Here is a 13,178-nt window from a genome sequence, read left to right as displayed (position 1 = left end):
CATTTTTAAAACTGTAAAACATATATATATATATATTATACACAGTACAGTAAGTGTGTCACTTTTCAGCTTCTCTGTCATTAACCACTGAGAATATTAATCATCATCCCACAGCTCATTTCCGCTCATCCTGAAATATGACTCTCTCATCCTTCGTCGTCTTGGCCCCTGCCATATACTGCATTTGTTTCATTTCAAACATCAAAGTCTCTTTTCACATTACATGCAGTCTGATTTCGCGTGTGGCGCCTCCGTGCGCTGTTTACATAAGAGGGATTTTTTTTTTCTTTTTTTTTTTCCCTCCAAAACATCAAGAGAGGATTTGCCAAAGAAAACAGAAAGCGAGATTATGATGAGTGGAAATAAAATTGTGGAAAGGAAAAAAATTTTTAAAATTGAATAATCAGTCAATCATTCACATTGATGTGGTGGACTCGCTAAATTTAAAAAAAACAAAAAAAAAACTTCAGACTTTTGTACCTAACCTTGTATAAATGAAAGTGGGTATGAACTGTGATTCAGCACTGCTCGTCATTAAATTGCCAGCTGCTCTTATCAGCTTCCATTTTATTGGCAAACCTCCCCTTTTGTTTTTATTACATTCCTCCTTTAGATCATTTGTTTTATCGTTTATATGCGGCAGTAAAAAAAAAAAAAGAATTGTATGCACATGATGATGGTCATTGCATGCTCTATTAAAAGCAGAAGGCATTATTTACAACGTGCCTCCACGTGACCTTTGCAACCGACATCTGGATCAGGATCACGCAAGGGGTTACGAGCATGTGACAAATGTCCATATATGTACTGTTGCCCACTCACTGCGCTGCAATTATGGTGTTTTGTCAACTTGGGAAAAATAAACACCATACCTCAAATAGACGCTTTTAACCTCATGGGGGACAACAGGTGGTGCCATTAAGCGGCAATAATTACCATTACTGTGACGGATTCCGCCATGTGTCACAATGTGCTCCATGCAGAGGTGGCATCTGCAAAGATGACATTTCTTGACACCATAGCAATAGTAGAAGAAGTCGTAGTAATATTCTTTTGTTTTTGTTTTTCCTGCATGTCTGTATTATACTGCCTCACGGTGGCCAAGGTGGGCACACCAGAGGGAGTGACACAATGAATTGATCTGCAGCAATAAATAATGATGCACAAACTGTTGAATTGTTTTACTATTATTATTATTATTATTATTATTAATACCATTATTATTATTATGATTATGTTCACATCTGATAGTTTACTGTTACGTTCTTAAAATTGCTGAGTGAAAAGTAACCCAAATTGGGTGAAATGGCTAAGCCAGCATTGGGTCCAAAAAGGGACCGAGCCAGTACACAGCGCCACCAATATTTTCTATGAATGTACATTAAGTTGACTTCAACTTCAGTCCACAATATGGTAAGCTTCAAATATAACCTTCAATCCAATTTTCATGGTCAAAATATGTAACCTTTAAAAATAATAATAATAAATAAATAAATAAATAAAAATGCATGCTGCTCGGTGCTATTCGTTGTTCGACTGTGTTTAAGTGTATTCTTAGTCACAAAATGGCCTTCAATTTCATTTGTCAAAGGAAAAGCAAAAGTTGACCCAGCATTGAACTTCAAGTTAAGCTTATCAATTTAGTTTTTACACATCTCATTCAAATTGAGTATTTTTTTTAAGTATATCCTTGTAATTATTGTAGTGATTTTAGTGACCAAATTTAGAGCAAACTGTGTTTTTGTAATCTAATAAAATGTAGTAATAAAATGAATGAATGAATCAAATCTAATTGGAGTTCACTGCACGCGCATGCGCAGCGCGTCAAGTCCAAACTGCACAACGCTGTCAGCCGAAGCAAAGCAGTAATCGTGACAGTCCACCGGGTGGCGCTAGTGTGCAAAGCGCCGTTCAACAAGCAAGCAGAGAAAGAGTGGCTTTGATTGGGTGACGTCACGTAATTATGAAACCTAAAAATACGGTAAACCAAAGCGTGATGGGCCACCAGGTGGCGCTAGTGTGCAGAAGTGACGTTCACCAAGCAGACGAAAAAGACGGTTGGCTTTGAATGGATGACGTCAGGCCTGTAGGTTAATTGGAGACAGGTGTGTGCAATCAGGTGCAGTGCACAGGTGTGGTGAGATTGCGAGCGTGCGGCCTTTTGTCAGGTAAGTGAGCACACGAGCAAATGTTTGTCACTTTGTTCCCAGTTTTCACAAGGACGTTTTGTTTGTAGCAGAGTTTTCACACTTGAGGGACACAACAACGTTTGACGTTTGTGCACCCGGTTTGCTATGTTTAGCACATTGTGTTTCTTTTTCTCCACCATTTTGAATGTTTGTTTGTTTTAATGCTGGCCAGCAGTTTTTTTTCCCTTTTTTAATTGGTTTAAACACCTAATGGCTTTGACCTTGTAAATTGACCAAACACATAAATGATGTTGCCAGCATACAATTAATAGTGTCTGTTTTGCAGGTTTGAAGCGGAGCTGGCTGGAATGTGCAAAAGGAGCAATTTCTCAAGTCAAGACTCAAGTGACACAAAAGTTGATATGTGTGGCGAGGGGGACCGTGTTGAGTTCTGGGGCGCGCCTTGGTTGACTTTGGTTCTGGGTGCCGATTGGGTGCGATGCTCGAAAGGTTGGATTGAAATGAGGGCAGGTTAGAAACGATTTGGAGAGTCGAATTGTTCTTGCTTGGTGGTCTCTAGTTGTGGCTTGTTGTCTGGATCCAGAGTGGCTTTTTCTTGTGCGAGGTTGGCAATTGAAAGGCGGACTTTGGCAGTGTCGGCTTTAAGGAAGAACTCTATCATATTCGTCAACACAAATAAAACTCCCACATATCCCATATAACGTTTGTGTGTTTCAGGCTTGTGGCCGCACCAGATCTGGCGAGGGGCATCGAAAACTGGACCACATTGAGTTCACAAGTGGTTTTTGGGTGGGAGGAAATGCCAGGTAAAATATGCACACAGCAACAAAATAAGGGCCGAAGGTCATGTGCTGATTTTGAGTTTTTGGCTGAACGGCCTAAACGCATTCCATTGTTGAATATGGCCATTCAGCCAAAGACATAAATGGGCATATGACTTCACTATCACTTCTGAAGTATAATATACATATTGTGTATAGTTATCAATAATCTGTCAGTGTTTTCCTCCCCTTTCGATTATTTGCAGGCTGTTTTACGGTGGAGTAAGATGATGACCAAGACGAGGTGAGCAATCAAACGTGTACACAACAAAGTGAGCAGCACGCAATTAATTGCACGTAATTCGTTTTGCAGGGTGAACGATGAGCCGGATGGGACGAAAGGACGTGCAAAGGGAACCAACTAAGTTGACGCGCCAGTAAAATAAACACGTGACATGCTAGCGTGCTCTGATTTTTTTTCGTTTTGGCATCTTGAACTGGCAGACTGGTGAAAGATGAGGTGGACCAGGAAGGCGTCGCTCTGGAGATTCTGCATTGACGGGCCAAGTCCTGAGGAAGAAGCGCTTCCCTGAAGGTGTCTCTGTGGCGCTTCAACTCCTGAAATGGAGTCTTATGTGGTTTTCAGTTGACGTTGTGCGTTTGAAACATTTTGTTGCAGTCTGGTCATCCTGGATTGGGTTTGACGCCTCCTTCAGTGTTCCCTTCTCAAGGTGGGTTCTTCCACTAAAAGCTTTTCCCCTCTTTTGCCCTGTTCAAGAAATGTTTGTATTTTGCTTTTTTTGGTCTCAAAATGTTTGCTGTGAAAATGTAAATGTTTTAAGTTTGTTTTTCAAACTGCTAATTGTTATACTGTACCAACTGTTTTCTTTTAGGTTATGTTGGACAAGAGGGAGCAAGATTCACCAGATGAGGTTAATAAAACTGATGAAATGAGAAACGCAGCAGTCCAGTGTGCTTTTAAAAAGGATTTCAAAGCATGTTAAGATTTTTTTTTTTTTTCCGTAGCCTTCCCAAACAAGAAAGGCGCAGTTGCTACAGTGCTTCGAGAGCAACGCACCAACTATACAAGGAGAGTATGGTTTTGTTCCACTAGCCGTGTTTGTGTCTACTTTGTCACTAACTCACTGGGTGTGCACTGACCAACACTAACTGCATGATGGTGATTTTTGTACTGTGTCATTTGTGAGTCAAACGTACAACAATGTGCTTCAAGTAGCAGTCCCAAATTCCATCTTGTGTTCATGTGCTTTGTTAGCAGGGCGGAAGAGGAGCTGGACGAAAGGAAAGACTGGATAAAGGTAACCAAATGCATGCAGGGCAAATGTCGAAGCAAATGGCACAAGTGCACTTTTTGTCACAGGGCTCAGATGGACGGGATGAGGCAGAGGAACAATTCCAGCCGTCAAATGAAGACGCAACTTGGTGGCTCTTGAGGCGAGTGTCAAATTGGTGCACATTCAAATGGATGACAACACATGCTCAGGCAAGTTTTCTTTTCCGCAGTTTTGCCAAACAAAGGCGCAAAGATGAGGCAGTTGGAGAGTACAGCGGGAGATTATGTCTGTGTTCCACTTTGTGTGTTTGTTTACACTCTGTCACTAACTCACTGGGTGTGCACTGCCCAACACTCACTGCATGATTGGGATTTTTTTTCTTTTTTTGCTTTGTGAGGAAGATGTATTGTGAAATGTTTTTATTTTGGGTCAGAAACTACCTGTCGAGCTTCTTCTGTTTTGTATGTTCCAAATCTGCCTTTGTATTTGAAATAAAAAAATTATGATTGCAAATTTTAAACATTGGGGCTGCTGTTTTCTAAGAGTGAAAATGACCAAAGTCGTATGTTCCGATCCATTCTGTACTCGTGCATTAAAAAAATAAATGTCATGACAATCATGAAACAGGTTTGCCATTCAGTTACCAAAATGTGTTTTTAAATGTATAAAAATGACAAGTATGGCATTACAAAATACATAAAATTTTGTCTTAATGCTATTCAAGATCTATAAAACTGACATATTGGACATTTAACTACATGAGTTTTACATTGAGTCTTTTTTTTTTTTCTATTTATAAGTGCAATATTGTAAATCTAACACGTATGTTGTGAATAAATATTTTGTTTTTCTGTTGTCTGAGTCATTCTTTATCATATTCATTGATTGGTTTGGTTGAGTGACATTCTAAGTGACCCTCAACCTGAACCCAATTTGCCAAATGTGCACGAGTTGCTCAATTATTTTGGAGTTAAATACACAACTTATTTTGGAAATTGCTACAATTCACATTTTTAAAGCGCAAGAACGGTAACCAAATGTGGAACATTTTACAGCATTGATTGCCTTGAGAAAAAGATGCTTCCGAAACTTGACAGAACTTTTTGTGCACCCAGTTTGGTTTTAGCCCACAACCACAGATTGGGTGACGTCACGCCAGGTCGGTGCGCAGGTGTGGAAAGATTGCAACCGTGTGGCCTTTTTTTTTTTGTCAAGTAATTGAGCACATGACCAAATGTTTGTCGATTTGTTCCTATTTTTCACAAGGATATTTTGTTTGTTGCTGTGATGATGTGGTCGAATACAAGCGGTTAATTATGAAGCCTAAAAATCGAGGGGCTCAATCCAGAGATGTGCAATGCAAGACCTTTTATTCCTGTGATTCACTTTTATTTTTTTTGGCATGAAAAGCAATTTTTACGGTAAACCAGAGCGTGATGGGCCATCAGGTGGCGCTAGTGTGCAGAAGTGACGTTCACCAAGCAGACGAGGAAGACGGTTGGCTTTGAATGGATGACGTCAGGCCTGTAGGTTAATTGGAGACAGGTGTGTGCAATCAGGTGCAGTGCACAGGTGTGGTGAGATTGCGACCGTGCGGCCTTTTGTCAGGTAAGTGAGCACACGAGCAAATGTTTGTCAGTTTGTTCCCAGTTTTCACAAGGACGTTTTGTTTGTTGCAGAGTTTTCACACTTGGGGAACGCAACAACGTTTGAGGTTTGAGCACATTGTACAGAAATATAAATTGTTTCTTTTGACACCATTTTAAATGTTTTTGTTTTGTTTTTTTTAATGCTGGCCAGCCCTTTTATTTCATTTTATTTGTTTTTAAAGAACACACCTGATGACTTTGAACTCGGCGATTGAACAAACACAAATGACTTGAACCAGCATATGATTAATGGTGCGTGACTGTTTTGCAGGTTGGACGAGGAGCCGTCTGGGATGAGCAAAGAGAACAATTCATCAAGTCTAGAATCAAGCGGCACACAAACGTTTGTGTGGGGAGCATGTTAACAGGAAGGTTGCTTGCTTGACTTTGGTTATGGGTGCCAATTGGGTGCGATGCTCCAAAGGTTGGATTGAAACGAGGACAGGTGTGGAAATTGTTTGTTGAGTTGATGGTTGGAGTCGAATTGTTCTCGCTTGAGGCGATCTCGAGTTGTGGCTTGTCTGGATCCAGAGTGGCTTTTTCTTGTGCGAGGTTGGCAATTGAAAGGCGGGCTTGTGCAGTTTTCTCTCCCCTTCCGTTTTTCAGACTTGTGGACCAGTTTAATGAGTTTTTTTTTTCTCTCTCTCTCTCATCCAAAGCCAGGTAAGAAAGTACGCACACACTAATACAATAAACAAGTGTAAGATGAACTATGATCCCGACATCTGACAATATTGTTTGTTTGTTTGTTTGTTTTCCTCAGCTCCCTGTGGCGATTACTTGCAGGTTGTTGCAGCTCAACTCCAATTTTTGTGGTCTCGTCGTAGCGCTCAGAGTTGGATGGAGGAAAAGGAGCAATTCCACACATCAGAATCAAGAATCAAGCAGCACAATCTGCCTGTGTATCGTGTAAATGATGGACAGGAGCTTTTGAACTCTTCAGGTGGAGTATTTGACTTGAATATTGTACGGGGCCTTTTTTTGTTTTGCGGTCATGTAAAAATGTTTTTGTGATGTCTTGCATGTCTGTGTTGCAGCACAAAATGAAGATGGATTTTGTTTTGTGCGGTGGATGAGACACGAGGTCAGGTCAACACAAACATGTACCAGGGAATTATATTACAAGGGATTGCATTTATTTCAATAAATTGTTTAAAAAAAAAAAAAGTTAATATTTGTATTATTCAGAATACATAAAGTAAAAAATTTCAAGCCTTTGTTTGGTTCATTTTGGCAGAAATCTAAAATGAGAATTTCATGTGACCAACAAAATTTCCTGGTGACTGTTGACTTGATAGTTCACCGCTTACGAAGCTCCTTCAGATTTTTGAATCTTGGTTGCTTGACATCCTCTTCATCTCCGTCACTTGTGCACCTTTTCCAACCACGTTTTCTCCTTCCTCTTCATCTCATTTTGATGCGGCACTTTTTGAGCATCAGCTGACTTTGCTTTTCTTTTTTTTTTTTTCCCTCTTGGTGATGATTTTCTGCACACCTGTCAAGTCATCAGTCTTGCGCGTGATTCTGAAGCCTACAAACCAATACTGAGACCGTTTAAAGGCCTCTGAACTTGGACTTTGTCATGATATTCTAATTTTGGCAAAGACTATAATTTTATTTTTTGTCTTTCTGCCATAATCATCAAAATTCTAACAGGCTTGAAATACTTCACTTAGAAACTTAGAATGCAAAACTTTGACTTTTTTGAAACATTATTGGAATAAATGGACTATTTCTTGATAATCTAATTTCTGTCATGCATGCATAAAAAGGCTGTGACTTGTCATGTTATTGCGCAACCTCTTCCCTGTGTTGTCTTCCTGCATGTTCGTTCGGAGACGTGCCTGCAGGAGCCACCGGACGAAGGTAATGATCCACACACACAATCAAGTGAGCAGCAGACAATTGTACATGAACTCTCAATCTGCATTGATCGACAGGACCAGGACCAGTTCTGGAAGGAAACGTGCTTCTCCCAGGAGTCGACCTGCAGGGCTTCAACTCATTGAATGGAGTCTCGTGTTGCAGTGAACATTGTGTAACACCACAATATGTTGAATGTTCCCCACTCAGCATCTGTTGCATCCTGGAAGGGGATTGGATGGGTCCCGCCATCTCGGCTTTCTTCGCCAAATGGACTTTGGAGGGTTTTTCCTTGCCCGGACCGGTTGGGTGCTTGAGGTGAGGGGATGTCGCCCGCCAACCTTTTGGCACTTTTGGAAACGACGGCCTAGACAAATGCGCTTGTTTCTTGCAGGCTGGAGAAGGAGCCGGAATTCATCGTGTCCAACCACAGCAGTGTAATAAATGCACAAAATCGACCATTTTCTTGTTTTGGAAACTAATTGTACTTGTCCCCATCTGTTCTTGTGGGTTCTGTTGCATGGTGGCGTTGGGGTGGGACGGGAGAGAGGCACAAAGATCCACCAGGTGAGGGTGACAAAAGCCGACAGACACCGAAATGAAAAATGCAGCAATCTGTGGATTTTGTTTTGTTTTTTTGCAATGTGAAGAAACCACTTGGGATGGGAAACGCCAAGTAGAGCCAGAGCAAGTTCACGTTCAGAAATGCACAAATGAATGGTAAGGCTGGGCACAAGTAACAAAATGCATAATTTAATATGCAAGGGGCACAAAATACATATCTATTTTTTATTTTTGTGCAGGTGTGAGGTGGATGTGGCTGGAATGAAGAAAAGCAGTTCCACAAATGAAGAATCAAGCAGCACACAAGTATCTGTCCAAGACGTGGCTGGAAATGGTGAACTGGAGGGGGCAGAGTAGAGCGCCTTGTGGTTTGCCTTGCTTGAGTGTTGTTGGTTGATTTTGTGGTTTGGGTTTGAAAGGTTGTAATGAGGGCAGGCATGGCTTTTTTATTTTATTTTTTTAAGCTGATGGTTGGACTCGTGTCTGTATACTTGAGTACTCTTTGGGAAGGAATGTTGGAAATCTTTGCTTTGGCTTGTCTGGATCCAGACCGTCTTTTTGTTGTTTGAGGTTGGCAATTTGGAAGCAGGTGTGTACAGCGTAGGCGTGGTTTGAAGGAGAGCTCCATCGTGTTGTTAGACACAAATGAAACATTTGTCTGGGTGTTTCAAAGTTGCGGAGGCACCGGTTCGAACGAGCGGTGCCAAGAGGAACGAGACAACGCGAAGGAGTACGTAGACAAATCAAGTGACCTGCACACAACTAATAGTTTTTAATTTTTGCAGTTGTGAACGGCGGGAAATGAGCCAGGTCAAAGATGGGTAAAAATCAGGTTGAAAGAGGAGCCTATCGAAGGAAAGACTCGACAAAGGTAACAAAACCCGTGACAAATAAGTCAAGCGGCACGAAACTCATTTGTAACAATCAAGCAAAGTCAAATTTTGATTGGCGCAGGACTCAGAGATTGGTGAGAGGAGGAAGAGGAACGATTCCACCCGTCAAATGAAGACTTCAAGATGAACAGCTTCTTGGCAATTGAGGCAAGTGTAAAATAAGTACGTTGTTAAATGGTTCACATGTTAATACTTTTTTGTTTTTTTTTTTGTTTTTAGTTGGTAGTGGCATTCCGAAACGAAGGTGCAGATGCCACGGCCCTTTGCGAGGAAAGCGCAAACTGCACAGGGAGACTATTTGTTGAATTTGTCACCATCCTGTGAAAAACGTCTAATTTTTTTTTGTTTTGTTTTTTTGTTTTTGTTTTTTGGGGTTGCCTGAAAGACAAATGCTCACGTATTTTTGACAGGATAGCAACGGCTCGTTTTTTCACTCTGTCACTAACTCACTGGGTGTGCACTGACAAACACTGACTGCATGATGGGGATTTTGTTCTGACCTGTGTCAAGGCAATGTTTGAATAATTCTGAAATATTCTATTTTTATTTTATTTTATTTTGTTTTATTTTATTCTGTCTGGACTGACTTGTAAAGCTTTGTTCGGTTTTGTATTGGCCAAATGTGCCTTTGTACTTTTATTAAAATTGTGAACTGATGTTTGACTGTTTCACTTGAATTATATTAGTGTCCTGTGCAAAAACATTGAAAAACGCAAGGAGTATGAATACTTTTGCAAGGTATTGTACACGTATGTTTTCTAAGAGTGAAAAAGCTAAAGTAGAAAGCATTTTCCTAAACGTTCCGTACTATGACAAAAACACAGGCTTAAAATGTGATTAAAAATGTGTTGGGCATTTAAAGCCAGGCAAAAGTGACTTTTTATTTTATTTTTTTTTATTTTTTTTTAAACAGTATAAGAATCACGACAAACTGTAAAAGATTTTCACTTGAGTCTTTGTGTGGTGTCTTCTGTTTTTCATCGCCGTAAGTGCCATTAATTGTAAGCATCACAATCTATTGTAGATGCGTGTCGTGAATAAAGTGATTTTTTTTTGTGTGTGTGTGTGTGTTGTCCGAGTCCTTTATCACGCAGTCATGGTTCATGGATCAGTATAGTTGAGTGACTCCGTTCAAGGCAAACTGACACTCAACCTGATTCCGCTTTATCAAATGAGTTCCAGGCACATCCCTTACAAAACAGCACCCTCTTATGTCTTGAAGAACTGGAACCTTTCAGGCCATGTAAAACAAAAGACAAAAGCGCACGTGGTCCTCTTCCCATCACTCCCACGGTGGTCTGGTGGTCCAGGCATTTTTCCTGAACTACTTCAATACATGAGTTCAAATCCAGGCACATCCTTTACAGAACACCAGTCCATCATGTATATGTCTTGAAGATCTTGACTTCAGATTAGGTTAAAGAAAAGACAAAAGCGCACATGGCCCGTGTACTACCACTCCTGCTGTGATCTGGTGGTCAAGCAATTGGACTGGAGTCCCCAAGTATGCGGGTTCAAGTCCAGGAACATCCCTTGCAGAGTTGTCCCCCCTCCTGTTTATGTCTTAAAGAATTTGACTTTGTAAAGTTAAAAAAAAAAAACTGGAGTACTTCTGTGTGTGGGTTCAAATCCAGGCATGTCCCTTACAGAACATCGCCCCCTCCTGCTTATGTCTTGAAGACCTTCCTTTCAGGCCAGGCAAAAGAAAGGACAAAAGCGCACGTGGTCCTGGTATCTTCACTCCTTCCGTGGCCTGGTGGTAAAGGCATTGGACTGGCGTACTTCAGTACCGTGGATCAAAGCCAGGCACATCCCTAATAAAACAGAGCCCCCTCCTGCTTCTGTCTTGAAGAACTTCAGGCCAGGTAAAAGAAAAGACAAAATCGCACGTGGTCCTGGTACTATCACGTCTACCGTGGCCTGGGGGTAAAGGCATTGGACTGGAATACTTCTGTGTGTGGGTTCAAATCCAGGCATGTCCCTTAAAGAACAGCTCCCCCTCCTGCTTATGTCTTGAAGAACTTCCTTTCAGGCCAGGTAAAAGAAAATACAAAAGCGCACGTGGTCCTGGTATCAACACTCCTACCGTGGCCTGGCGGTAAAGGCATTGAACTGGAGAACTTCTGTGTGTGGGTTCAAATCCAGGCATGTCACTTACAGAACAGCGCCCCCTCCTGCTTATGTCTTGAAGAACTTCCTTTCAGGCCAGGTAAAAGAAAGGACAAAAGCGCACGTGGTCCTGGTACCATCACTCTTATCGTGGCCTGGTGGTGAAGGCATTGGACTGGAGTACTTCAGTACTGTGGATCAAAGCCAGGCACATACCTAATAAAACAGCGCCCCCTCCTGCTTATGTCTTGAAGAATTTCTTCAGGCCAGGCAAAAGAAAAGACAAAAGCGCACGTGGTCCTGGTACCATCACTCCTATCGTGGCCTGGTGGTGAAGGCATTGGACTGGAGTACTTCAGTACTGTGGATCAAAGCCAGGCACATCCCTAATAAAACAGTGCCCCCTCCTGCTTATGTCTTGAAGAATTTCCTTTCAGGCCAGGTAAAAGAAAGGACAAAAGCGCACGTGGTCCTGGTACCATCACTCCTATCGTGGCCTGGTGGTGAAGGCATTGGACTGGAGTACTTCAGTACCGCTGGATCAAAGCCAGGCACATCCCTGTTAAAACAGCGCCCCCTCCAGCTTACGTCTTGAAGAAATTGACAAAAAAACAAACCGAAAAAAAAAAGACAAAAACGCACGTGGCCTAGACACTTTCGCTCCTACCATGGCCTGGTGGTCAAGTCATTGGCCTGGAGTCCTAAAGTACCTGGGTTCAAATCCAGACACATCCAAGAGCAAAGTGAGCACAGGCTCAGAGTGACAGGATAGGTAGCGGGGGGAGGAGAGCAAAGCAGAGGATAGTAGAAGTGGGGGGGGTTAGGTAGGTAGGGAGGATGGGATAGGTAGCAGTGGGGGGGGGGTAGGTAGGTAGGTAGGTAGGTGGGGTAGGTAGGATAGAGGTAGCAGGGGGTAGGTTAGGGAGAGGGAGAGGGATAGGGAGAAGGGGGTGGGGCAGGATAAGGAGAGATAGAGGGGGGCAGGATAGGGAGAGATAGAGGGGGCAGGATAAGGAGAGATAGAGGGGGGTGGGGGAGGATAGGTAGAGGTAGAAAGGGTTGGGGCAGGATAGGGAGAGATAGAGTGGTGAGGATAGGTAGAGGTAGAAGGGGGTGGGGCAGGATAGGTAGAGGTAGAAGGGGGTGGGGCAGGATAGGGAGAGATAGAGGGGGGGAGGACAGGGAGAGATAGAGGGGGGGAGGACAGGGAGAGATAGAGGGGGGGAGGACAGGGAGAGATAGAGGGGGGGAGGACAGGGAGAGATAGAGGGGGGGAGGACAGGGAGAGATAGAGGGGGGGAGGACAGGGAGAGATAGAGGGGGGAGGACAGGGAGAGATAGAGGGGGGTGGGGGCAGGATAGGGAGAGATAAAAGGGGGTGGGCAGGATAGGGAGAGATAGAGGGGGGCAGGACAGGGAGAGATGGAAGGGGGTGGGGCAGGATAGGAGAGATAGAAGGGGGTGGGGCAGGATAGGGAGAGATAGAAGGGGGTGGGGCAGGATAGGGAGAGATAGAGGGGGGGAGGACAGGGAGAGATAGAGGGGGGCAGGACAGGGAGAGATAGAGGGGGGCAGGACAGGGAGAGATAGAAGGGGGTGGGGCAGGATAGGGAGAGATAGGGGGGGGAGGACAGGGAGAGATAGCGGGGGTATTGCTGCTGCCATACAGCATTTTAATGGCCTTCTCTGCAGCAGTAGTTCAAATTAATATATTATTTATAAAAAAAAAATAATAATAAATATTATTTTTTTTTAAATAACATTTATACTTTAACTACTGCTGCAGAGAAGGCCATTAAAATGCTGTATGGCAGCAGCAATACCCCACCCCTCTCTACTTTTCCCTGAACTACCCACCCCCTCTGCTACCTCTTCCTGATCTGCCCCCCCCCCC

At 42.8% G+C, this 13,178-nt stretch overlaps 2 protein-coding genes across 6 annotated transcripts in view; both read left to right on the top strand.

Annotated features, from left to right (window-relative positions):
- Positions 1-4,957, top strand: part of ctdp1 (CTD (carboxy-terminal domain, RNA polymerase II, polypeptide A) phosphatase, subunit 1) — a 37,405-nt gene extending 32,448 nt beyond the window's left edge. The window contains exons 13-20 of one of the 2 annotated variants that reach the window (XR_013280111.1): positions 2,868-2,956; positions 3,178-3,215; positions 3,285-3,506; positions 3,591-3,642; positions 3,805-3,843; positions 3,938-4,230; positions 4,293-4,366; positions 4,436-4,957. The gene's annotated coding sequence lies outside the window, so the exon portion shown is untranslated. Of the gene's footprint in view, positions 1-2,867; positions 2,957-3,177; positions 3,216-3,284; positions 3,507-3,590; positions 3,643-3,804; positions 3,844-3,937; positions 4,231-4,292 lie in introns of both variants that reach the window. The other variant, XR_013280110.1, reaches the window with a different exon arrangement.
- A 787-nt stretch (positions 4,958-5,744) lies between these two features.
- On the top strand, positions 5,745-10,227 carry LOC144007183 (uncharacterized). 4 transcript variants are annotated; one of them, XM_077506583.1, is made up of 12 exons: positions 5,830-5,920; positions 6,127-6,300; positions 6,462-6,518; positions 6,619-6,798; positions 6,893-7,721; positions 7,796-8,036; positions 8,113-8,153; positions 8,267-8,285; positions 8,369-8,438; positions 8,522-9,153; positions 9,237-9,322; positions 9,395-10,227. In XM_077506583.1, the coding sequence occupies exons 5-9, from the start codon at positions 7,616-7,618 to the stop codon at positions 8,433-8,435; spliced, it is 474 nt and encodes a 157-aa protein (XP_077362709.1). In that variant the 5' UTR covers positions 5,830-5,920; positions 6,127-6,300; positions 6,462-6,518; positions 6,619-6,798; positions 6,893-7,615; the 3' UTR covers positions 8,436-8,438; positions 8,522-9,153; positions 9,237-9,322; positions 9,395-10,227. The 4 variants fall into 4 exon arrangements, with proteins under 4 accessions (XP_077362707.1, XP_077362709.1, XP_077362708.1 ...); XM_077506581.1 differs by adding an exon at positions 5,745-5,814 and having other exon boundaries at positions 5,886-5,920; positions 6,127-6,798; XM_077506582.1 differs by having other exon boundaries at positions 6,462-6,798.
- Positions 10,228-13,178: the final 2,951 nt, after the last annotated feature.

The sequence above is a fragment of the Festucalex cinctus genome, chromosome 19 (genome assembly GCF_051991245.1).
Source record: "Festucalex cinctus isolate MCC-2025b chromosome 19, RoL_Fcin_1.0, whole genome shotgun sequence".
In the NCBI taxonomy this organism is placed as follows: domain Eukaryota; kingdom Metazoa; phylum Chordata; class Actinopteri; order Syngnathiformes; family Syngnathidae; genus Festucalex; species Festucalex cinctus.
The sequence above is the reverse complement of the archived record's forward strand: the minus strand, read 5'-3'. Positions and strand labels throughout refer to the sequence as shown.

Coding starts and splice junctions, on each gene's coding strand:
- LOC144007183 (XM_077506581.1), top strand. CDS start 7,616: ATGCATAAAAAGGCTGTGACTTGTCATGTTATTGCGCAACCTCTTCCC. Junction 7,722..7,795: donor GCAGGAGCCACCGGACGAAG/GTAATGATCCAC, acceptor ATTGATCGACAG/GACCAGGACCAGTTCTGGAA. Junction 8,037..8,112: donor GGACCGGTTGGGTGCTTGAG/GTGAGGGGATGT, acceptor TGTTTCTTGCAG/GCTGGAGAAGGAGCCGGAAT.